The 27,102-nt window shown below is 43.0% G+C and overlaps 1 protein-coding gene across 2 annotated transcripts in view; it reads right to left on the bottom strand.

Annotated features, from left to right (window-relative positions):
- PDGFD (platelet derived growth factor D) overlaps positions 1 to 16,698 on the bottom strand; it is a 138,829-nt gene extending 122,131 nt beyond the window's left edge. The window contains exon 1 of one of the 2 annotated variants that reach the window (XM_074570707.1): positions 16,177 to 16,698. In XM_074570707.1, coding sequence (XP_074426808.1) covers positions 16,177 to 16,306 — 130 coding nt within the window. In that variant the 5' untranslated portion in view covers positions 16,307 to 16,698. The remainder of the gene's footprint in view (positions 1 to 16,176) is intronic. The other variant, XM_074570697.1, reaches the window with a different exon arrangement.
- Between the last annotated feature and the right edge of the window lie 10,404 nt (positions 16,699 to 27,102).

Here is a 27,102-nt window from a genome sequence, read left to right as displayed (position 1 = left end):
TGTTTTGCATTCAAGTCTCACTTGGTAAATAAAGGAAATACTGCCTATTAATGAACTCCCATTGCTGCTATTCACACAATAGCGGCCATATTTCTGAAATTATTCATGGGCCGCAAAATAAAATCAGGTGGAAATTTAAATCTTTTTGTAAGCATCTGTGCAGGTATGTTCTTATTTGTATTTTGGATGTTTTTCTCTGCAATGCTGACTTTTACACTTGTAGTTGTTTTTTACTTGTGGACTGAAAGAGAAAACGAATCATTCTGTTTGTGTTATGTGTCATGTCATGTGGTGTCATGTCATGTCATGTCATTGTCATGTCATGTCAATGTCATGTGGTTTTTTGTAAGCCAAAACTGATTTCTCAATTTTAAGTGAACACAACAAAATGAAAAAAAAATAATACTCACTCTACACTTGCCAGGTAAACTGAAACCAAGAGTAATGAAAGCAAAATTTCTGTACAGCAGCAACTGAAGTCTCAGAATTTGAAAAAAATGCCAATACCGGCATTCAATCTACTGTAAATATACAAACTATGGGTATTTAATGAACTAAATCCTACTGTGATATGTTTGCAAAACTTGCGCTGACTTCAAGACATAAAAATAGTTCTTCAGTTCCATACATAATTAAGAAAACTTCAATATTTCAAGTAGTAGAATTTGACAGACCTCAATGAAACAGCATTTTGCAGTTAGGCAATACCATGTGTTATATCTTGCAAAGTATTATATTTGCTCACATCTTCAAATAAGCTGTCATGATTTCAAATGGATTTCTTTTTCAAACTAGAAAGCATGCACTTTTGATTAACAATGTTTTTATTACACAATCGAGTCCTATATTTAAGAAAAACCTCCTTCAAAAACTGATCATAAAGAAAAATTTGCAGATTTTATGAAGATTTGTGCAGAATAGTCTCCAGAGCATAGCAGCCCCACCAGCATTCAGCTCGCAGTGCAATAGATGTAAACAATACAAAAAGTAAACAGACCTTCACAAGGCTATTAATTTTATCAAGATCATCCGACGTCAATTCTTCAAAACAACATAGGATTAGAAAGATTTTCATTGAAATATAAAACATAATTATAGCTGAGAACAACACATTTATTGCTGTAGTATAAAAGTTTTATGTCCAGACAGCTCCAAATCTGTAGAAGCAAAAAAGCGTGCCCTGCTTTTCTACGACTATCAGAACAAGAAAAAGTCTTGTATAGAGTTTATATAGAAGGTTGTAGGGCCTGCTAACAAAATTCTATCACTTGGAGAGCTGAATTTGGAGTTAGGGCCACAAAATAACAAGGACATGGACCTGTTGGAATGAGTCCAGAGAAGGGCCACGAAGATGATCAGAGGGCTGGAGCATCTCTCCTATGAAGACAGGCTGAGAGAGTTGGGGTTGTTCAGCCTGGAGAAGAGAAGGCTCCAAGAAGACCTTATACCGGCCTTCCAGTACCTAAAGGGGGCCTATAAGAAAGCTGGCAAGAGATTCTTTATCAGGGAATGGAGCAACAGGATGAGGGGTAACTGTTTTAAACTGAAAGAGGGGAGATTTAGATTGGATATTAGGAAGAAATTCTTTACTGTGAGGATGGTGAGACACTGGCACAGGTTGCCCAGAGAAGCTGTGGATGTCCCATCCCTGGAAGTGTTCAAGGCCAGGCTGGATGGGGCTTTGAGCAGCCTGGTCTATTGGAAGGTGTCCCTGCCCAAGGCAGAGGGTTTGGAACTGGATGATCTTTGACTGTCCCTTCCAACACAAACCATTCCATGATTCTATGAAATAAATTTCTAACATTTTGCACTGACTAGGGAGAAATCCTAACTATAAGTGACACAGGAACCTTCTCACTGGCTGATAATGTGATTTCGTCCATAGCAGGGATTCTTTTCAAAACACAGGCAAATAGAAAAGGATTGTTCTGAAATTATTCTCACAGGAAGAGCCAAAGGAATGAAACACGAATGTTGCAGCATAGAGGCTGCATATTGTCTTTAGAATGCTCTAATGGAAACACAGATATTTACTCTAGAATCAAGTAATACTGCATGGCATTTGGTTACCTTTCTGTAGATAGACTAGCTGCTGCACACACAGGTGTGTGGCACATACAGAACCACACAGACCAGAAACTGCCATTTCCCTCTTAGAAAAACAGGATGCAGGAGAAGGTTAGAGAATATGGTTAAGGTCTCAAAACTAGATCCTTGAGAGCACTGGAAACCAGAAATATCTCCAAAGAAGCCCTAAGACATCCACTTAACACCCCCGTCAGTGCAAGCCTGAACCACCTTTGCAGCAGCAGATTTCTCCAAGGGGAGGACAAACAAAGCTGTCTGAGGTGTATTCATTACATTTTAGTTTAGAAGTTGCCAGAATAATCACAGGGAGTTACAGTAACCACTAAAGGACAATTCAGCTCATAAAATAATAACTCATCATTTCATCATTTACATGCTTAAAATTAGACGGTATCAGCTGCTGTGCCAGTGATGACAGAGTGATCCTGACGGATTTGAGACACAATGCCAGAAACTGTTTTCTCTCAAGATTCCTCAAGCATATTCTTCTTTCCATACAGGATGGTCTCTGGCTACCAGATCTAGAGGAAAGCACACATGAAGACGCTGCCTCTCATGTTTTCTGTAATAGTCCTTTCTCCTCTGCCAACCATAAGAGAGAAAAGCCATAATTGTTTTATACATAGTTTAACCGGTTCTATTCCTTCTCTTCTCTACTAGAAATCAAGTATGAATCTAGGAATACCAGTTAATACTGGAAACACGGACCTCACTCAAACCACAGTGGTACTAACAGCTTGACTCCTCTCAGCAAAGATGTCTAAAAATTGTCAGATTCAGTGCAGTGCAGAAATTAGGTGCTAATTAAGTCATCTGAATACCTGAACTTTTGCAACACAAAAGCTGTAAAATAGATTAGCATTTTATTTACCAGTCATTAGTAAAAGGACAGCAGCAGCTGAAATCACACTACGTTAATAAGGTCACAATTACAATAAATTACTTTTGTACAAATTGAGCGCAATCACACAATATTTAAAACTGTATTATTCCCAGTCTTGGGAGTAAAGTGAGGACAGGATCTACACCCCCTGCCCATCTTCCATGGGAAGTGAAAATGGCACACCCGACACAGAATGACACCAAAGATACATAGGCCTCACGTGAGGTGCATGTGGACTGTCTCTCTCACGCAGCTCAGTGAGGAATATGGAAACCGAACACATCATCTGTTTTTCTTAGCAAAAGCTGCAGCACCACATGGAGGAACTGCAAAAAGTCGAATCTGATGACCTATCAGATTGTTTGCTGGTGATTGTTTGTTGGCAATTGCTTGCTTATAAATATCTAAAGGGTGGGTGTAAAGAGGATGGGCCCAGACTCTTTTCAGCAGTGCCCAGCAACAGGACAAGGGGCAACAGGCACAAACTGGAACACAGGAAATTCCATCTCAACACGAGGAAAAACTCCGAGGGTGGCAGAGCACTGGAACAGGCTGCCCAGAGAGGCTGTGGAGTCTCGTTCTCTGGAGATATTCAAAACCTGCCTGGATGTGTTCCTGTCCAGCCTGCTGTAGGTGACCCTGCTGTGGCTGAGCTTTGGACTAGATGATCTCCAGAGGTCCCTTCTTCAGTTCTTCAGGCAGAGGGGAGGAGGCAGGAGGGAGCCCCGTCCAGCACTCACTGAAACAAGGGGATGCCCTTCCGTGTTCATTAGCAAGACATGGAGCAGGTACTTCAGCAGGGAGTGGGGAACAGTCTTAACACTCTATCCAGCTTCTTCCACCTCTCTGCCTTAGTCATTAGTTACACCACCACTCTTTCTGCTGCCCTGTGCTTGTACACCCGAGGGGAAGATTAACTGGGAAACCAAGGCAGGGCTGCAGTTCCTTCCCCGTCTTCCCTCTGACACTCGCTACATGGCTGGTAATGCACGTGCTCAACTTGCATGGTTTTACCCTTTAGTCCTGCGATATCTGGCCCTACAACAAATCTAACAAAAAGAAAGATAACATTTCTGGTTCTTCTGTTTTCTTTTACTATGTACATTTAACAAGGCTGCGTAGTCAGTTCCACTCCGTACCTAAGGTGACTTTGAATTTCGTTTTAAAAATATATTTCAGGTTAATCCCATATGTTTAGTCACCTGGCAGTGTTTTTTTTTTTGTCCTGGCAAGAACTGAAATGCAAATGTCTCCGTTGCTAAAATCTTTTTTTCTTCCCTTTACTTTCTGGTTGCTTTCCTTTGCCTTATTATAAGAGCAAATATTTGGTAAAAGGTTTGTGAGGACAGTGCTTTGCTTTCAATGCAGTAAATGTGGTGATTTGACAGGTACTAGAAATATTCAGCTTTCAGTACTGTCAATCTATTCTCAGCTTTGTTTTTCTGGGCCTGAGATGTCAGCACTTAAGTCAAAATTTACCACCTTTGAACAGAAATGGTGCATACGTACAGGGAAAAAATGGGCATTACATGTGAAATCATTCAGCAACCATTGCGTGTACAAACGCTTTATTAGTATCCGTCATAAGCAAGCACAGTGTGTCTTGGATGTGGCATGTAGCTTTCTTAGAGAAGTTCAGCTAAGTCCCTCACGGGAGCATCCCGGGTTTCTTGTAGTCAGCCCTTTCAGCAGTCCCACTCATGCTTTCTGAAAAGCTTTGCCAGCTCCTGCTGCACGACTAAGAACCTCTGTCACAAACAATTTATAGAACCGCCTGGATTCATGTGCTGGCATCGGATCCTCTATTTTATCGGCTAATTTTAAGAAATTTTAAACTGGCAAAACCATCCAACCAACAGTACAATGATAACACTGTGGAGTTCACGCTGGTTTGTCTCTTATGTACAGGCTTTGCTTTAGCCACAGTAACTGTAAAATGAAAATAAAAAATTGACAATACTGATTTATAATAAATAAGCAAAGGAAATGGTTGTCTCTTAGCCATGTGAACAGCAGGCAAGCTGAAGCCCCATTAGGTGACCAGGCTGGCTATCCTCTCTAGAAAGAAAGAAGGCAGCTCTGGGTACTTCTGTTCTGCTTTGGCCAATCATCTTTGAAGGCCTTCTTGAAAATGAAGTGCTAGAAATACATTGTCAAAACTACAACAATGTGTACTTAAATTTGCAATCACTTCATTGCAAATGCATATATAAAATACATTCTGTCTCTCTTCCAATAAGAAAAACAGGTGACACCTTTTTTCCTCAGTCATTATTTTGACTAATGGCTTGCCTAGGCTAAGCTGAAAAGCAGTCTACCTGACAAGGCTTGACTTTAGGTCCTGCAAGAGTTGGTGATGGCACAAAAAACAGCAGTAGCATCAGGAAACGGCACTGTCATTGTAAAGCTGCAGAGAGAAATCCTGAGACAAGATCTTTGTACAAAAATAAAAGGCAGTTACCTGCAAGCCTTGAAAAATGTCCTGCATGTATTGATAAAAAAGCCTTTAAAGTCATTCTTCAAAAAAATAAACTGAACTGACATTTCAAGTCATTATAATTTTTTCTTCATGGCCTTCCTCTACTTCCTTATGCACTAGATGAAACCAAACTCAAGGAACGTGCAAAGAAACAAAACCAGGATAATAGCTTTGCCTGTTTTGTTCTCGGGTTTCTTTGGAGAGCAGACTGCTATTTAACTCCCATGTCACGGGAGTTATTTTCAGGCAAGCATGTGAGAGCCAAGATATTTCATTTTTATGCGGGACATCACGCTGTTGTTTTGTATGACTCTCTGTTCCCCAGAAACGGCTATCCACATGCCCTGTTATTTTACCTCAGTATGTCACACAGCTCTGAGCCTGCAAAAACGGTGGCAACTCTGAGCAGGAAAGTGGAGAGGAGGTGGGACAGCACAGGCAGCAAGGCCACAGCTTTTTAAGGATGGTTGCACACCCTGGTAAGGATATCCAGTCTTTGCCCAAGTGTAATGACTGCTGTGAGTGGCACTTCTGCCTCTCCAAGCTGCCAGGGCTCGAGCCCTGCAGTGAAAGAGAAGGTATTACCATATAGTGGTACTGCCCATAGAAAAATGTCACCAAAGGCATGAACACTGCCCAGTGAAGGCCTGCTACATGTGCTGTGACCAGTTAGCGGACTGGGGGAAAAGCAGGCTGAACAGCCACGCTGATCCACTACTCATCCTCTTCTGCTTGTCACCGTGGGAACAACGCCAGTCCTCAGATGGGCACTAGAGAACAGCATGAGGTTCCTCTACAGTGCAAACAAGTTTCTTTTCTGGAGTGATGCTTGTTTCCATGCTGTCATGTGGCCAAGGGAACCACTCATTTCTTGAAGTTTGCTGGGAGGCAGGCTGTGTGTATGGGGATAGGGATGTAACACCAAAACCTGGCTCTGCTGTGCAGGTCCAAGGACATACCTGACACCTTGTCATCACTCAAGGGTGCTGCAAAGGTGGGGTTGTCACTGCATCCGTTTCTCAGAGGCACCACTCTGGACACTCTGAGTGCACTGTGCAGTTAATGCAGTGTGCACCGTCAGAGAACTGACTTTGGAGGTGCTAATTATGTAAACGCAGATCACATATACATTAGGAGCAGCCAGATCACTACTATATGATGCAAGAATTTTCTCTCTTGCTTAGAAGAAGAGATTGACTTTGGCTCCCACTTTCCATGGTCTAATGAATGATGGGAATTGGTAAGAAACGCATACCATGTCATTAAGCTCTCCTGGGTGACAAGTGTGAATTACAAACAAAAATAAAACCAAGTATATCCAGGCAAAGAACTGTTCTCTGCCATTATGAGGACGTAAGGAGCAAATAGTATCTTTCCCCTTCTCAAATTACACATCCATCCTACCAGAACAGCAGTGATACATGCAGGCATGGGGATTTGGGAGCTCCAGCTCACACCACATGGACGGCAATGAAGCAAACCAGCATGCCCCTGTGCTGACTTCCCAACGTTCAGCAGCCTAACACAGCAACATGAAGGCAACTTACAGCAGCAAGGGAACAAGCCTACAGCATGACCTAGGAAAAGAAACAGTACTGTAACTTTAGGGTTTTCTATCGATTTCAAAGCAGCAATTTCTCCGTAGGCTTCTGCCATGAGGTCTTAAACCCTTACACTGACATCTGGATGTGTTAGTGAAATCACTCCTATCAGTGTTTATCCCTGCTGAGACATCGTGATTAAGAAGCTATGTTGGTCCATTTCCACAAAGAATCTAGAGGCATTATTAACACCTACTTGCCATTTGCATGCAACTTGTCTGTCACTGGTTTGCTAAAGCAAAGGACCTACCTTTCAAGCAAATTCCTGGTTGAAAACTTACGGGCACAAGAGTACATAGAGGCTTTCCAAATTCCACAGTACTTCTGGTAATCAGTATTCTGTATACCTATTTTTATTCCTTCTCTCTAACCAGTCTGGGTCTCTTCTATATCCTCAGTCCACTTTATTGTGAGTCACATCAGATTAGAAATATGTTCAACTATGAGAAAAATCTTCTGCAACTGATCCAACAAGAAACAATAACAAAACCCCACGCATATTACACTTGGAGCCTCTTTAAAACTAAAAAACAAACAGAAACAATGCAAGACACTGAAAAATACTGACAGGTTTCCTTAAGGGCTTGTTTAAAAATGTACTGCAGCTGAAGTCTCTTGTAGGATATCCTGTGGATGACACATAAGATTGTCAGTATAGGAGAAAAAGCAGCCGCACACATTGAACGCACGAGGCTTTGTTCTATACTTTTGCTACGCGATCTGTAACTGCATCAGCCATCCCTTCATCTCTATCGGTGCAAAGAATTTTGGTTTTTTTCTGTGCATGGACACTAATTGAATATCTTAACAGTGAGTATTGTAAAGCTTAGCCACATAAGCCCCGCACTACAAGAAAGGCATCGAGGTGCTGGAGCGAGTCAAGAGAAGGGCAAGGAAGCTGGTGAAGGGTCTGGAGCACAAGACTTACAAGGAGCGGCTAAGGGAGCTGGGGTTGTTCAGCCTGGAGAAAAGGAGGCTGAGGGGAGACCTTATCGCTCTCTACAACTACCTGAAAGAAGGTTGTAGCAAGGTGGGGGTTGATCTCTTCTCCCAAGTAACAGGCAATAGGACAAGAGGAAACAGCCTCAAGTTGCTCCAGGGGAGGTTTGGATTGGATATTAGGAAAAATTTCTTCACCGAAAGGGTTATTAAGCATTGGAACAGGCTGCCCAGGGAAGTGGTTAAGTCACTATCCCTGGAGGTATTTAAAATACATGTAGATGTAACACTTAGGGACATGGTTTAGTGGTGGACTTGGCAGTCTTTGGTTAACGGTTGGACTTGATGATCTAAAACATCTTTTTCAACCTAAATGATTCTATGATTCTACAACAAACTTATCACTGAATTCCTAAGCATTTTCTTTTATCCTGTGTTAATTCATGTAAGCTGTGAGCCAGACCCTGCTGCAGTGAGAGATGATGTAAGTTTTGTCATTGATTTCAGTGCAATGAAGGTCAAGACGGCTATTTTTCAAGTTTTTCATGGACCTAGTGTTTAATAAATATTTTTACAGGGTCTAACATCATCAAGTCCTAATGCACAGCAGGGCTAAAACACACTGGCAGGAAGTTTGTACAGAAGGTAGAAGTGTGTCCCCTTGCACCATCTCCAAGTATGCAGAGCTCTGACTGCCAAAGCAGAAATACGGGATGTTGGCCTTCACAGCGTGGGACGCAGATCAACAAGGAAGCATGAAACCGAAGATTACTCAAGTACAATAGGAAGCTTGAGATCATGTAGGATTTATTCACTACCAAAAATATTAGAGCCAAACACAAACTCACAAAAGAAAACCTAGACAGTCTGACACTGTAAACAGGACATTTCCTTAGTTTTGTAAGCAGGAGATTAATTTGAAACAAACTGCCAAGTAACCTAACACAATCCAGTATTTTAGCCAACAGTTCCTCACCAGAAGCAGTAATGTAAGTGGCCTCTTTTACCCAAAATGTGGTATAATGTAATCAACCTCATCAAAATAATAGCAGGATTTTTGGAAGCAATTCTTGAATACAGATTGAATCAACTAACTAAAACGAGTACTACTACATTTTCCTGCATTAGCGGGCAATTTTTTACTACAGAGAATGCCAACACAGAGCCTTCATGGTATTTCTTAGGACTCACTTAATATCCTGGTGTCAAATCCCTGCAGGTCCACAGAAGCCAGAGCAGGCAGGGCCAGACAGCCCTTCTCAAGGGTTGGGAACACGCTATGAATATTGAGAGCAAACTTGAGGTTCCTCAGCTGGGTAGGCAAAACTGAACGTTGCTACATAAGGAAGGCAAGGTGAAGGGACCCAGCTGGGCCCAGAGATGTGGGAGAACCAGACTTTGTGTCCCTGCTACTCTGTGGGTGGGAAAAGGGGAGAGTGGGAAAGAGGGAGAGGGGTACGGAGGACATGGGAAAGGCGACCGCTGCTCCTGGGAAGGATGTGTTCCACCCATCGTCACCCCTCTGTCAACTGCAGTTGGTGCCATTACAGAATGGCTGACCTCTGGATTGCTCTGGAGGCCACAAGGAGCTGGGACATTTTGAAGCCATTTGGACTCTGATATCGCAGGCAGCTGCCTACTTTTCCTGTGTTCAGAGCCAGTCTTGTAAGATATTTTATTTGCTGTTAAAGAGATCAGTCTGTAATTTGCTGCAGATATATTTTAATATAAGCAGGACTACCCATATGAAAAGACTGGGGCATAAAAGACACAAACTTCTGCTGCACTTTTTGTATACATACTGCTATTAGAGGTATGAAATGAAAGCCATTCCCTGTCCTTCTAATTTACTGTTCCCCAAAGGAGTTTCTTGGTGTATAAATAAAACACATTTTGCAGATCTGTTCCTTTTATGTAATATTTACACCCAGTCTAAAGAAGGAGTGACAGATGTAGTTTATTTGTATATCATTTTGTTGAAAGAATTTCCGGCTTCGATAATCCTTTTCCCTATAAGCTCCTTTTTACTTAGTAAAAATTTTAATAACATGTAAATTACTTTCAGAATTTCCACTCACAACCCGGAAAACTGACAAACATTTTTAAACAAAACTGTTGCTTTCAACCCAAATTCCATAAATTACATACCTAACAACATCATGTAAAGAGGATCTTAACTACCTCAAATAGTCAGGCTCAAATATTTGTCAAATAGTTCATTATTCAACTGGGACTTCAAAAAGTTACGTTATATCGGGGTGGGGGGGTAGTATTCTAAAAAAATTTCCCTGGGTACAATATTTTTGTGATTTTAATGCTAATTTGGAACCAATTCTATTAGGTGTGCATATTCTCATTTCCCTGTCCTTGTGTCTTCTGATTTATGTATCATATATGTGCATGTATAATATCCTATACTACATAATATAGAAAAGATACAACGTATGTTTATTCTGTGTATGCATGTACGTAATATTCATGCCCATGATACATACACATTATATTTTTTTTTATTTTAACAGAATATTTGACAAATTTTGCAAATACTTGTACTCTTGCTTCATTATAAGATATAGTTAGTTTAGCTGGACGCACTTACGAGCTTCATTATCACAGAATGCTGCAGGACCAATCCTCTTACTGTAGGAACTATAAAGATGCTTGAAGTTAAGGACATAAAGAATGTTATTGTACTAATGATTCCCCATGAGTTTCCTATTTATGCCTATTCCTAGGTGTTTTATAAAACACAGCCTCTCTGTGGGACCACAGTGAAAAAAACCAACATTATTTTAGAATTTTCAGCAGTGTTCAGTTTCTAAGAATCAAAGCAACACAATTATCAAGTTTTATCTTTTTAAGAATTAACTGGCCTAATTAAATTTCATATAAATACGTTTAAAAAAAACAAAACAAAACCAAACACGAAGTGTTGAGAGACTGGCTGGAGAGTTTATAAATGAAGTGACTTTCACTATATGATATACATCTGCCTGATAAAACATGTTTCAGAGCTCCTTCAGCATTCCTCCATGCTGCCTACTGCTGAGTCAGGGTTGAAATTCTCATGTAATATTCTTTGATGCTTCAGTCCAAACAGTTAATTATACAGGTAAGAGGCACATCAAAGCTAAACAATTGTAGACCAAAGTGCATTACTACAGGTAAATTACCAAGTTGGGTTTTTTTTAAATCTGATGAAGCTGAAATACATTTTTTTTTTTATAAAACCTACAAAAACAGTCAAGAAAATAATGCTTATAAAAGCAAATTTAGCTGTTTTCCAGTTGACACAATTTTATGTTACCAGAGTCCTTTAAAAAAACATGTATACAAGCCTAGTATAGAAGAACCCAATAAATGCATCCCAAAACTGGGGTTCCTATACCACTAGTGATACAAGATTATTTGATTATTTGAAAGAAACCCCCAATTATGTTTTTTCCCAAGAGCAGACAGTTAACACCCATTTGGTGAGAGAATACTACCCAAATCATCAAATGTTTTTCCCTGTACTCAGGCACAGGCCAACACAGGGAAGGGGAGTGTAGAGTTAACGGCATACATTCCTTTGGACAGGCCATCAAAGAGCCAAAAGCTGTTCCCATTTCCCCAGAATGGTAAAGTACAATTTTTCTTTGCATTTTGGTGGTGCACAAGCAAACTGAAGTTAGGAAATTCCTAATTTTTTGGATTCAAAATGAAAAACACAAGAGCCCCGAATCTTATCTCGAGCCGTCTGATGTTATGGTTTTGAATCCACATCAGAAGATCCTGATTCCATGCCTTTCGGTTGTTTACATACTGGAACGATTTGACACTATGCTGTCTGTTCTGTTCTGCCTTTTCTTTAAACTTCGGATTTTAAAGTTTAAAATATGTATAGTGATGCTTAGTCTGAGTGTACAGCCTAGGCATACTTTCCTAGATTGTGCATTCATACAGATGTTTGTTCAGTAACGGGTAAGAACGAGCAATTGATGTTTTGGTTAGACAACATACAGTAAATATTACTTAGCACTTTTCATCTCTGTTTTTCATCTCCAAGTACACATAAACAACAAAAATAGCAGAAACAAAGTATCAGACTTCTGGTAATTAGGCAGTATTACCTGCATACTGCAAATTGGGAAACTGAGGCAAAGAGAACAATGGAAGCATCTGGAAGCCCTCTGTGTGTTATTCGAACGAACTTCAAAGGACTTAACAGGTAATGGCACTAATAAACACTTTAAGTAAATACCACTACATGTGCTATAAATGTGGTTGGCATCTCCAGGACACTTTGCAAAATTGATTAGTGTTGCACTGGACAGCTGAGTCATCAATGCCCGTCCTTCCACTAGGACAAGAGGATGTCTTGTAAGCAGGTTATTTATATTCTTAATATCTTCAGCAGGAAGTACAGTCTGGTTAGGTTTGGTAGCCATTAAATAGCACTTTTTTTGTATGTGCTGCCCTTCATCTATAGATTTCTTCCCAGAGCAACCTCAGTCTTCAGTAAAAGCAATTACAAATGGGCCAACCTCTTTTAGCCTAAAAGAAGAAAGAGAATCTCAAATCATGCACAGTGCAAAGATTTGTTTTGGCCAGGAGCAAGACCAAGCCTCCATATTTAAGCTCTGTATATGCAGCATCATCATTAGTTTATCCTGCTTGGAGGTAACTTTCTGTTACTGGAATCCAAAGGATTGTTTTCTTTTTTAATAAAATATGCAGGTGGTCTTGGACTTGCCAAGATACAATGTTTTTTTAAAGAGCTGAACAGACCTTGCTTCCTCTTCAGTATCTCTCTTGATTCTGCAACATAACAATCATGGTATCAACCCAGGACATAAATTAGTTTTTATCCCTGCTGTGCATTTTGAGGGAGACTGTTGGAACATACTACCCCCAGTGTATTGTGTGCTCTTAGATCCTATTCTGTATTGTCATGTCTGCAAATATTTACAAAGCAAAAAATACTGTCTGTCTCACTCAGCAATGCAACCCACATGTCTTTAATGCTATTCCATATCAGCGCCTCAGACCAAAACAAGACACAAACACCACTGAAAATTATAAAAGACAGAAATACTTTTAGTGGCCTACAGCCAACTATGTTCTAAACGCTTTGGTTGTGAGCTCGTCACATGCATGCAACACTTGGAATACAGCTCATAACCTTTGGCTGCACAAATATAGACCTTTAGTCAACAAACTCAAGCAACAGTTTGGTTCATCTGAGTAAAATCAGGCTGATCAGCAGCCGATCTGCTTTAGATGTTGTGACCCAATGCCCAGCTCCACTGGCTGTACCAGAACACACCGTCCTTTGCAGAAAAAAAGCAAGAGGATTCTGGAGCACAAGGAGAGAGCAAGGCTGCAGCATGCTAGGGGTCTGCATGTGGTCTTCCTAAAGCTGTGTTACCTCCTCAGTACAGGGATAACGTCCGCTAAAGGACTGCAGAGGTGTCTGACTTTGTCATGGCTGCGTTTCTGTCTGCGGGCTGCAGGCCTGACTTAGCACGTAGCCCAGGCGGGGTCAAAGGTAGCACGTAATTTCATATACATCTGCCCCTTTCAAACAGCCCCAGTACCAGTCCGTCCCGGTACCCAGAAAGTTCGGACACCACAAGTTGTGCAAGGTAATTTTAAAGGTACAAAGCTTAATCACAACGTTACATGATCACAGCTAGGAAAAGAGCAATTAACTAATCATTTCACATTTCACATAAGCTTGTTCTCTTCATCACTCCAAGAAGCAATTTCACCACAGGAAGTCTTCTTCTGCATAGTAAAACACCCATCACGCTGCCTGTAAGCTGAAAGCTTTATTTATCTGAGGGGTTACTGATTTCTTCACTGATTCTACAGAGAAGATCATAGTAAAACACATTTTGAAGTGCTAAGTAAATCACTGCAGTTCTCCACAAAAAAGCTTGTTTGGAGTTTGACTTGCAAGGAAGCTTGCTTAGCTTAGTTCAGAGATAGTCTCAGTTCTTCCATGAAGTTTAAGATGGCAGGCTAACAAGTCATTAAGCTTGATAAAATACACAATAGTTTTAAAGGACGAAACAGAAACAATGGATGTATGCTTTTATTACAGACACATACATTTTTTATTAGATTAAATTTGACTTCTGAGACAGAAGGAACTGCAATTCTGTCTTGCTTCCAGACTCACTATCTCAATTCTAAGAAAAAGCCTCTTCACCTTCCCTGTGCCTTCTTTCACTGACTAGGAAAGGCATACAAAAGATTATTAAGTTCAATATGACTCCAAAGCTGAAACAAAAACCTCTTCCTAAATCAACTGTATACCCACTACACACATTGTATACATGCTGAAAAATAAACACCAGCAAATACAGAGCACAATCTTGGAAATGGCTCAAGTAACTGGGTTTCTGAAAAGGGTTTATGAAATATATAAATTCTGGCAACTGGAAGACGTTAACTTGAAGACTGAACTTAACTCTGTTCATTTTCAGGGAGAACGTCTTGCACTTCGCTCTGCAGGAAGGTACACTGCAATGTGCAGAAGCCGGTCCTCCCACGCGCAGCTGGAACACAACAGGCTGCTCCCCAACCAGGGGCTCATCGCCCTTCCCTACCCAAAAGACCTGGTTTTCTTGATCATCTCTAATCACAAACGAGTGGATTCCGGTGGCGAATTGCAGCGGTGCTGGTTTTACACAAGCTCCACATTCACTCGCCTCGGGGCCACAGCACATGGCCGTGCTGGCCACGCACACAAGGCACCTGCACTGCACCTGAACCTCAACAGCACCTCAGCTCGCTTCCCCCTGTGCTCGGCCCTGGTGAGGCCCCACCTCGAGTACTGTGTCCGGTTTTGGGACCCTCACTACAAGAAAGATCCTGAGGTGCTGGAGTGGGTCCAGAGAAGGGCAAGGAAGCTGGTGAGGGGTCTGGAGCACAAGGACCGGCTGAGGGAGCTGGGGTTGTTCAGCCTGGAGAAAAGGAGGCTGAGGGGAGACCTTCTCGCTCTCTACAACTACCTGAAAGGAGGGGGTAGAGAGGTGGGGGTCAGTCTCTTCTCGCAAGTAACAAGCAATAGGACAAGAGGAAACGGCCTCAAGTTGCTCCAGGGCAGGTTTAGATTGGATATTAGGAAAAATTTCTTCACCAAAAGGGTTATTAAGCATTGGAACAGGCTGTTCAGGGAAGTGGTGGAATCGTCATCCCTGGAGAAATTTAAAAGATGGGCAGATGTGGTGCTGAGGGACATGGTTAGCGATGGTTTTTGTCAGTGTTAGGTTGATGGTTGGATTTGATGACCGGAAAGGTCCCTTCCAACCTAGGAAATTCTATGATTCTATGATTCTATATCCTCTGCGGGAAATGTGCCACAGCTCCAACACCATACTGAAACCACCCTTCCTACCAGGCGGGCAGCGTCCCACGGCACGCAGCCGCCCTCCCCGGTGCTCACCATCACCGGGCATCCTACTCCTGAAGGGACGCGGCTCGACCTCGCGGGGCATCTCCCAGCAGACCCGGCCGAACGCCCGGCCCTGGGCCCGGCCCCTCCACCCGGAGAAGGACGGAGCCCCGAGAGGCCGCAGCGAGGCCGCGCTGCCGCCGAGCGCCCCTGAGGCGACGGCGGCACCGCCCGCGCCCCGCCCTGAGGCCCAAGGGACGCCGCCCGCCCGCCACACGCCGCCCCGGCGGGGACCCCGCCGCCGCCAGGTACTCGCCGCCCTCCCCGCACTGCCCCCGGCTACCGACACGGCAGAGGGACACAGAAGAGACGGGGTGTCCCGCGGGTATCGGGCGGGACCCCCCGCGGCGGCAGGGACCGGGCACCCCGCCTTGTGTGCCGCCCGCAGCCCGGAGGGGACGCGGGGTGGGGGGACACCGCCGTGCTGCCAGGAAACCTCCTGGAAGTTGCCCTGAGACGTTTGGGACCGCCCGGAGGAGCAGCCGCCGGGCAGAGCCGCCCCCTCAGCCCACACCTCCCTCCCGCCACCTGGCCACACCGCTCCCGAGCTGATGGGAGCCTCCGGGGAGCCTCCGGGGAACCGGCCCCCCAGCCCCGGGCGACCCCCGCCGGCCTCTCAGGGACGGGACCCCCGTCCGCACGGACCCCCACCGGCAGCCGTGGAGGTGGGGGGACGGCAGCCCTCCGGGCTTCTTCTGCAAGTGCAGCCCTTGGGAAATGAAGAAGAGAGAGGGACACTTACCATCTCGCCTGATATTGGAGGAGCGCAAGGCTTTTATAGATCCGCTCTGGGCAGGGGCAGTGGTGCCCTGACGGCTGCAGAAGTTCGCACGGACGACAGCGTAGAGGAGGAGGAGGATGAGCAGTTGCATTGGGCTCCGCTGCGAACGGGACGGCGGCTCTGCAAAGAAACCCGGAGCTCCCCACCGCGGGTGCTGCCTGCCTCTCTGTGCTCTCTCCCCCGTCCCGGACTTTTTGTTAGTTGCGGGTTGCTTGTGTGTTTGGGGCAGTTGTATGCAGTGGGGGAAAAAGAAACAAACAAAAAAAAAAAAAAAAAAAAAAGAAAAGCACAAAAAAACCCACCCCAAAACCAAAAAAACACACCACCCGAGACGGCCGTCACGGCTGCCGAGTTACTCTCTCCGAGCTGCCCCCAAACTTCCTGCACGCCGAACTTTCCGCTGCCTTTTTGGGGCCGGCCAAACTCGGCGAAGGTGAGAGCTCCCCGGAGCGGGCCGGGCCGGGCCGGCCGCCCCCTCCCCTCGCCCGCAGCGCCGTGCCCCCACCTCGCAGGCGGGGGGGCCGCCGCCGCCGCCTCCCACCGCCGCCGCTCGCAGCCGCTCCGCTCGGCAGGAGCCGCCGCCGGGGTCTGGAGCGGCGGGAGCGCCCCGAGGCCGGCGGGGAGAGAGGCGGCCCGGGGGAAGGGGGCGGCCCGGCGGCGGGGAGGGAGGCGGGAGGGAGCTGCCGGCGGGGGGAGGCAGGCGCGGGCCCTCCGTGAGCTGGAGGTGGTGGGTGCGAGGGGATGGGGGGCGGCCCCGGCGTGGGGTGAACCTGCCCTGCCGGGACCGCGGGGCTCCCGGCGGGTGGGAGACGTCTGCCAGGGGCTCCTCGCCAGCAAAGGGGACAGGCAGCCAAGTGTCCCCTCACCCTCGGGCCCGCAGTGGCCACGTCAAGGTTATCCCGTGGGCTGGAAGGGCTCACATCACCGAGTGGCACCAGGGCGGGTGAGGAGACTCGGTGGGATAACTGGGGAAAAGACATTGGCTGAAGAAAAGCCGCAGTTGTCCCTGGGGGAAATATACGGGCTCTTCTGTCATGCCAAGCACTGCTGTCCAAAGCTTTTCGTAAAAACTTAATTCCTACTAAGTTAGACCCTCATTAAATTGGGTATGGTATTAAAAGAGTGTATGACTGCCTGGAAGAGTTTAGGTCTAAACCAAAGGTATGTGAGGATTGTGATTAGATTGCTGTTTTAACACTCTTTTTCCTTCCATTAGCTGCAATGAAAATAATCAAGTGAAGACATAGAAAAAACAATCAGTTTTTAACAGTTGTCTAATAAATCCTTACCTAGTGAGTTTATTTCTTAAGACATTTCATAAATTCTTAGCCAGCCTAACAAATTGTAACACGCTCCAGACCTTTAACAACATGAAACGCCACCTCACTAGTAGAAGAAGAATGTCGATACGGTGCTGTATCAGGAATATCGGATGAGTCCTGCTACACTCAGAGGACTGCCTCTGGCTGTATGAAACATTTTCTCCAAGAGCACGTCAGGATGACAATGGGACTGAAACATCTTGTATGTCTTAAGGAACCAGTAGGGTGCAATTCTGTTATGCATAATCATGGTTCTTTATCGCTCTCATGTTCCCCAAAACTGACAGTGAACCTAATCCTGCTCCCATGTGGTAGGTAATGGAAAGGCTCCAACAGTGCTTCATTTGTGAGCCCCCTATTTCAGGGGCAAAACTGGGCAAACAAAGGGAAGGTGGCCAATCCAATCATCCTAGTAGTAGCAGAAAGTCAAACAGAGGAGATACAGCAAATGAAGACAGGGGGAGCTCTGAAGATGTCTTCTGTCCATCCAGTCAATGCGCCCGCCTCTTTCCAATTACATTACAAGGAACTGACCGAAAGCATCAACAGGATCCCAGCAAGCTAGCTGTCTTCTGAGTGCAGGTACCTTTTAAGATAAAAGGAGGTCGTCAATACCCTGACCTTTACCACAACCCCTTGGTGCAGTCTTTCCTTTCTCAGTGCTCTCAGGACCTCTTAAACTCAGGGAGTTAAAACCCGTAATTGCTTCCCCTTGGGTGCATGCAGTGGCCGTTTTAAGGCAGTGGGGGAGGAAGAGAAGGAAGAACAGATTATCTTCCACCCAGAAGGCAGACAAAAGGTGTTTTGACAGTATCTGAGCAGTTACATAATTCATTCAAGAAAGGACACTGTTTCCAAGGCTGTTCCTCTTTCTGTACCCAGGTCTACCTGGATAAATTTTCTCATATAAAATTCACACATCTTCCCAAGAGCTGGGTCTGGAGGTAGAGTCATGTGGTGTCTTTCTGGCCCCGTGCCTCCCTGGCTGCACAGGTCCAGCTTTGACACAAGAGTGGAACAGGCTTTTGCCTAAAACACTCCACAGCTGTTTGTCTGATGTGATCCCTGGCTTGATAAAGGCTGTAAGTTCAAACATTCTCAAGCTGACCAGGGCACAGAACTGAGGTTTTCTCAGAGGTGTTTTTGGGGGTTTTTTTGTTTGTTTGTTTGGGTTTTTTTTAAAGACTACATACTTCTGTGGTGCATAAGATGAAATTCCTGTTTCTGCAAGCAGAGATACTTGTTGCTTAGAGAACTCTCAAGCAAAACAGCATGGGGCCTCATAAATTAGACAGTGATGAAAACAGGCAAGTGGATTCCACCACCAATGGCTTTGATATATATCAAGAGGAACTGTGTATAACTCCTATCGTACACTCACGCTACATTTCTGTTCCTCCCTGTGCAATGCATGGGATGCTACCATCTTTCTTCTAAAGCCAAAATATTTTTATAGCAGAAGGGATGAGTCTTTTTCTCACGTCAGAAAACAGCCAGGGAATATTACTGTGGGTTTCCAGAGGCCTAGCTCTATCAATTACCAGGTATTTATTTTAGTCCCAGTATCAATCAATCCCAGCTTTTTCCATTTGATGTACAAGTGTACAGAAAGATTTTGGAATAGAGCAGCAAGATTGACATGCATTGGTAGACCTTTGTAAAAAAGCCTGCATTTTAATGACTGTTACTACAGCTTCTGCATTCACTTTAAAAAGCGCTAAATCCACTACAAAGCAAAGTAGCATCTTTATAATAAGGTGTCAAAGGGTGAGAAGTTTGGATTATGCTCAGTTTTATGAGCAGATCACTGGATCTTCACTTTCTGGAGAACATTCTAGTACATTGTCTAATCTGTATTCTAAGGGTTTGGGATAATTTAAAGCATCACATGATTTCTGTATGAAGACCTCCAGCAAATCATGGTTACTACATAAAAGGACATACCAATGTATAAGTGTGATGACCTAGGTAATTACAAATCTGTCAGCTGACTGAGATCCTGATAAAATAATGTAACAGTTGATATGAAACTCAATTAATAAAAATTAAAAGGAAAATAATATAATTAATGCTAATCAACTTAGAAAATTTTATCACACTAACTCGGAAATCTGGTTGACAAACAGAATAGCATCAAATTACAGCTTTCATAAGGCATTTGACTTAGTACCACGCAATTTAAATCATATGAAATGAAAGTCATGCATACTAAGTGTTTTCAAAACTTGTTAAATGGCAGGTTTAAAAATGTTTACTAAAAAGGGAAACATTATTAAATGGATTCTTTGCGTGAGAACCCCACTTAGGCTAATTTTTTGCTTCTGCATTGATTTGCATTTCCAACAATGACCTGGGAAAAATACAGTCATTACTCATGACATTTGCAGATGACAAAAACCTTGGGGGAGTAATAGGCTGATTTATAGTGATGGTGTTATATGGAGATAGACATGTAGATACTGGGTAGAATTGTAAAGCTGAGCCCTGGCATAGCTTATGCTTTAAAATGGCCAATGGCAGCACTACCCAGTGCCTGTGGCATCCATCTCACCTCATTTCAGTCTTCTGAAAGTGTCTGGTGTAAGCCAGTTTCATAGGTTCTCATTGTTCATGGAGACAGTTGGATACCCATCAGAGGGCACTCTAGCCCAGTGGTTTTAGGCAGTTGTGCTGGGCTGGGCTAAATTGTTTTCTGGAAGATCCAGTTTCTCTCTACTGACTACGGAGGAAGCATCAGCAACAAATACATTTATGGTTACTGGATAAAGTAAAGTTAATCCTAGAAAGCACTGATGCAGAAAAAATTATGGGGGTGGATTATAAAGGAAGTCAATGGGCAGTAGCCCTTTCAGTTATCATTTGTTGCCTGGGAGATGCTCCAGTGTCATACAGTTTGCCCATGGAGCAGATGTGCTATGTGTCCACCCCTTAGAACATTGGAAATATGGTGATTAAATAGCAAAACCCAAGATCTTTGTGCATTATCACTGGGATCCTTGGATGTTTATTTAAAGATAGGAACATAAGAAAGATGGGGATAAACTTTTTAGCATGGTCTGTTGCAACAGGGCAATGCGTAATGGTTTTAAATTAAAAGGTGGTAGATTCAGATGAGATATAAGGAAGAATTTTTTTACAATGAGGGTGGTGAAACCCTGTCACAGGTTGCCCAGAGGGGTGGTAGCTGCCCCATCCCTGGAAACATTCATGGCCAGGTTCGACAGGGTTCTGAGCAACCTGACCTAGTTGAAGATGTCCCTGCTCATTGCAGACGCTAGATGGCCTTTAAAGGTTCCTTCCAACCCAAACTATTCTATGAGTCTATGATTATATATCAATTAGAGTAGGGGCATTATGCTTTCTTCTGTTATTATTAGACTGCTGCATCCAGTTCCTGTGGATATAGTCTAAAAAGGGACCATGATAAAGTGAAAAACACTGAGAGGAAAACCGCAGGATTGGTTAGAGGTCGAGAAACATGCCATTCAGGGAAAAGCTTAAAAATCACGAGCCATTTAGCTTGTCAAGGAGAAAATCAGAGGGGTCACAGCTACCTCCCGGAGGCAGGATATTGATTCTAGAAGGCTATTCTGTCTAGTGGACAATGACATATCAAGGTGAAAGCTGGAGTTAGACAAATTAAGATTAGAAATAAAAGGCATACTTTTCAGTGTGGAAAGCTATGGAAGTATCAAAGTTGTATATTCTTCATCACTGAAAATTTGAAAGGCAAGCTTTGATGTTTTCCTAAAACCAGTCAAGTAGTTTCAAGCTGTACTTAGGAACTCACGGGGTCTATTGATCATGTCTAAAAGGTCTGTAAAGGTGATAAGAGAAAAGCATGTTTATATGTACCATACTACAAGCCACAGATTAAATTTCTAAGTGGTTCTGCAGTTTATTGGAAAATGACAACTACAGAAATGTACCTCCAGGGATTAATTTAGGGCAGCACTGTGATTTGTGTTATATAGGAGGGCAGGCGAGTGATGGCAATGACCCTATCCCCCCGTTTATAATCTGTGAATGATTTAAGAATGAGTAGAGGTGCATAGAGTAGGATGGAGAAACATCTCACAATTGCAAAATGTGCATCTTGAGTAAATGAATGTAAACATGATGGCAGACCAAAAGAATGCAAGGAAAAGGTAGACCAAGCGCTTATATGTTTGGAATTAGAAAACAGGGGCAGAGTTGTGTGTTGCTAAGATAATCACAATACCCCACAGGCACCAAGACACCAAGAAGAGAAGTGCAGCACAGTGATCCATGGCCCAGATGCACTATCTGAACTACAGGCAGCAGTTTAACAAAACACAGAGAAAATCCCCAGTGAAACTGATCACTTTAAGTGTTGCGATTATCAAACACAAGCCCAAGATCTGCCACCTGGTATCACTACAAACTTGTCATTGATTCATGGGAACTCATGTTAAAACCCTCTGAACATTAGATCTGGGCCACAGACCTGCAAATGGTGCTGCTCTTCATCCAGCTGTGCGTGCTCGCCTGTCTGGCCCATTCTTGAGAACAGCTGCAGGCAGATTTGATGTATCCAGTCTTTTGGTTTTCTCTCTTGTGTCTGCACTGCTACAGGATGCTGTGCCCTTCTCCCTTTCAATATACACCTGCTTCCCTTCCCAGCTCTTAAATGACTTTTGCTGGCTGTATGTAACTTCTGGCTAGTTCTCCACTGCAAGTGTTAGAGACAAATATTGCGCCACTGACACACACATAGGGAGGGAGAGAAAAAGGATGTCCCAAGATGAACACGTTCATTTATTACCTTTTGAAAAACTGCTGTATCACTCAGACCCACTGGTACATAGTGGTGGAGGCAATTGACATAGAGTGCACATGCAATATTCAGAGTTATGCTTTCAAAAAATGAGTATAAACCACAATGAAAGAAGAAATGTTGCCCTCCTGAGGTTAAGTAGGATTTTTCTCCCCCATTGATATCAGTAGAACCAGCATTTAGATTTAAATTGAGATTTAAAAATAATGGGCTATGCTTTCTTATAAGTTTTTCTTAGTAAGAAAATAATATCATTAAAAAGACTACATTTCTTCTGTATCCCAGTTCCCGGGTTTGCACATTTAAAGGATAGAAGAGACATTTCTGACACGATATAGTTTGACTTCTCACATAAGTAAGCCAAAGTGTTTTGCTGTCTGACCTCCTGCTTTGATTTTTCAAGATTTAGCATGGTATCTTCTATCAAAAAAGATCAAAACTTGACTTTAAAATAGGAAGAAACTCAATTTTACTGTATCTTGAGACAGAGAATCCCCCAGCATCAGTGTTAAGTAATTGAAATTATTAATGACTATTTTTAAAGATTTGGATTTTGGTTTTTTCCTCTGGATCTTGTGCTGTGTATGAACAGTAATGGTTTATCGGATCCTGTTCTTGGTCTTTCAAAATATTTGGATAGAAGTAATATGAACCTATTGTTCTGGAATTTGCAAAACAGCTGTCCTCAAGCCACCTAACCACTCTTGTTATTTCTGTGATCAGTTCCTTTGCACTTGTCAAAATGAAGTCAGATTTTGTTTGTCTTAGATATATTATATTTGAGTTAGAAAACTGCCATCTAGAATTTTAGAGAAATTCTAGGAAAGTTTTATTACTGATAGCCTGAGATCTCTAGGATCAGAGGTTTCAGACTGAAATTTCTCATGATGATTCATGTTTTCTCTCTGCATATAGTAGATACCACTTAAGAAATAAAGCATCCGGTTTTAGTAAGACAGAGAACAGTATGGTGTACGTTCCCCCATGTGTTATCCTGCCCAGACATTCCCTCTATTCTGTGTGGTCTCCTCTGGGACAGGAAGCATTTTCCTTCTCTTGACTTGAGCATTTTCCTCTCCAGCACACTTTCATTATGGAAACACTCTCAAATTCTGTAAAGTATTGTCTTGTAAACAACTTAGAACATAGTATCTGAGTAATCTTGTAGACACTGATATGCACCTCAATGCTGAACCCTCAGAGTCTTGTGTCTTGGCACCACTAAGATGGCACGTGAACTTCCTGTCATCTACTGTTTTGCAGTTTGTGCTCAGTTGAGAGGATACATAAGAGATCAAATATCTTCCTTTGTTGATTAAAGATTACCCCTCAATTTCCTGAGAGTTGAAGTTCTGAGCAGCCATCATACACGTGTCCTATACAATGTCCTCTCAGCCATCTAGATCATCAGAAGTTTATTATAATATTTTCAGAATTTTATAAGAACTGAACTGTCTAGTGAAATTTTTCCATGTCCTCCTGAGTTACGCCCTCCTGAGTTACAGTTTGCCTTTCATCCTTTGTTTGCAGTTTTATAGAACACCACTTACTTATCTTGTCAACAGTGTTTCAAAACCACTGAGCCATGACTCTGCACTTTTTTTTTTTCCTTTCCTTCATGGGTAATTTCATTCCTCTTTGAGGTCTGGGTGCATATGTGCAATGGAGATACTTACTAAATCTGTCCAAAAACCTCAGCCTCATTTTCTTCCGTTCTTCTTTTCCACTAAAGAATTTTCCAACACCATTTTAAATAGGGAAATTTCTGGCTTGCAATACGAAATGGACAAAGCACAATGGAGGACCACTTTTCCATTGCTGACCATCTTAGTCCTGTGAGTGGTTTTATGCTGGGAAAGCAAACCTGTGATATTTCCTCTTGACATGCCTGTATTTCACAGATGTAGAAAAATGAGGCCTTTTCAGTCATATCAGAATCAATAACTGGACAAATTGGACAAATTCAGAACCTAAGGGTCAGAAATGCAAAACTCTGCAGCTCAAAACTCTGCCTTCCAGAGCGTGCATCACGGAATCATAGAATGGTTTTGGTTGGAGGGGACCTTCAAAGATCATCTAGTTCAACCCCCTGCCACAGGAAGGATATCTTTCACTAGATCAGGTTGCTCAAAGCCCCATCCAACCTTGTCTTGAACACTTCCAGGGATGGAGTATCCACAGCTTCTCTGGGCAACATGTTCCAGTGTCTCACCACCGTCATCATAAAAAATTTCTTTTTTTATGTCTGATCTAAACCTACCCTCTTTCAGTTTAAAACCATTGTCCCTTGTTCTGTCACAACAGGCCCTGGTGAAAAGCCTTTCTCCACCTTTCTTATAAGCTGCCTTTATATCTTGGAAGGCCACAACATGGTCTCCCCGGAGCCTTCTCTTCTCCAGGCTGAACAACCCCAACTCTCTCAGCCTGTCCTCATAGGAGAGGGGTTCCAGCCGTCTGACAAATGTTGTGGCCCTCCTCTGGACCCGCTCCAACAGGTCCATGTCTTGTGCTCAGAGCCCCAGAGCTGGACGCAGTACTCCAGGTGGGGTCTCACAGAGCAGAGCAGAAGGGCAGAATCACCTCCCTTGACCTGCTGGCCAGACTTTTTTTTATGCAGCCCAGGATATGGTTGGCTTTCTGGACTGCAAGTGCCCACCAGTACACCCAAGTCCTTCTCGGCAGGGCTGCTTTCAATCCATTCATCCCTCCAGCCTGTAGTAATACTGGGTATTGCCCTTACTAAGGTGCAGGACCATATACTCAGCCTTGTATAACTTACAATGTACTCTGTGCTTACAGTTCGTTTTTTTCAGGGAAGGTAATTTTATGTCATACCAAAAATAGAACCCATCTAGAACAGAGTACAATATATAAGCAACCAGATTCTCAAATGTAGTTGCTTTGGAAGTATTAGAGAAAGCACATGAAGCGTATTTTAATTTGTTTCTTTTAAATATACGCATTTTTTAAATCTGCTTGTTAAGAAAAAAATCTTTTCAATATGCTTTACATGGCAATGCATAAGAGTCTTCATCTTCTCTTAGGGGCAGCAGTGAGAATGATTTATCTCTGGTTCCAAATTAGTGGGAATACATTCAGGCTGCCCAACTCTTTCTTCTGATCACGTCATACAGAGGAGTTGAGTTCACAGTTTTATGCACACAACGCATGAACATAAACTAGTTTACCACCTGGCATTGGTTAAGCAGAATTTATGCTGATACTGTGCTAATGACCTTGCACTATCATTAGACTAAATCAGTCTCCTGGGGGAGAACCCAACAAAGCATACTAATTCAATGCATTCCTAGGAAGTAGCATGTACAATAAAATATATTTTGTCATTTATCTAGCTCCATTTTCATTCAGAAGTACTTTCTAAATTAAATACCGAGGCCTCTCCAGAGGCCTCTGGAATGTCAGAATGAGATAAATACATAAGCTGAAAAAAGACAAAACAAAAGAAAGATTTGCGCACACCTACAGTCATTGTGGGCATTTTAAAGTACTGATGCACTGCATTAACAAATGTAGGAACAACCTGCTCTAAACATAGACTTAGAAAACAAAACATAGAAAGCTAAACAAAACTTAGAAGGCTAAATCTGATGTAGACACCATAGGCTCCCCTTACAGTCTGTGAGAGAAACAGGTGCCACCACAGGGTGCTTAATTTTCATAATAGTCTTCGGAAGTGTCGAGTTCCCCTTGCCCTTCCCCCCCTCCAATGCTTTCTGTTTCCCCAGTGACTGTAAGACAGCCATGGGTGATTAGCGCAGACTTAGACATCTACCTTAGATGAATTTCAGCGCAAACAATCACAGCAATCAAGAGCTAGAAAATTTCAGAATTAAATGCTGTGTGAATCTTAATTCAGCCTCCTTTTACATATGTAGGACATATGGTTTAATTATTAGGCATGCAAACTACTTTTTTTCAGAGGATTTAGTACCCGTAATAGGGGAGATGTATCATGATTTTACAGTACAAAGGGAGATAGTCTGTAGAACCTTTACTTCATCTGTTGCAGAGTTGAAAGTTATGGAGTATGGCAGGAGGTGGACGGAAAAGAAAACTGAATCCCTAAGGCAGTTGAGTGCCGTGAAGGGGTTTCTACCCCCGCCTGTTACTGTTGCTACTCAGATGACGTAAACCAGATTTCTCACAGCTGTTTTCTAGTGCTGTGTTTCTCATTTTCTGGATACCCAGCTGGAGACAGCAGGGTCTGAACTGAAGAAGTGCAGAGCACACACAACTATATTTGAGGCTAACAGAAGTTGTTCCTTGAATATGTGTAGTGCTATATAACGCCAAGCATTATAAATCTTAGTATCTAAAACTAGTGTAAACTATTTACGTTAATCTTTCTGCACCCCAATACCATTTAAGAAAGAGGATGATGATGTACTTCATTGTACACTGTAGCACCCAAATTAAATGCCTGGTATATATTCTGCCAAATAAAATTCTGCATCTAACCATAGATGCATCTGTAACGTAGACAAATATTAACAATTTTTGAACAGGGTTCATGTGGTTTAGTTGTCTATCTAAGAATAAGCTGAGCTGCATTTTGGGAGTACCTGTTCCTTTTTTCAGTGACGCTAAGGGAAGCCCAAAATGACTAGTTCAGGTGTAGCCATTAGGGCTGCAGATGTCTGAAGGCAGGGCAGGGGAATCCTGCCTTCTGTGATGTCCTCAATTTTGGGGACTGAATGAGGCAGAGAATCGATAAGAAAAAGTAGTCTCCAATCATGTAATTTGTTA

The sequence above is a fragment of the Larus michahellis genome, chromosome 1 (genome assembly GCF_964199755.1).
Source record: "Larus michahellis chromosome 1, bLarMic1.1, whole genome shotgun sequence".
Classification (NCBI taxonomy): domain Eukaryota; kingdom Metazoa; phylum Chordata; class Aves; order Charadriiformes; family Laridae; genus Larus; species Larus michahellis.
This window is presented reverse-complemented; position numbering and strand designations above follow the sequence as displayed.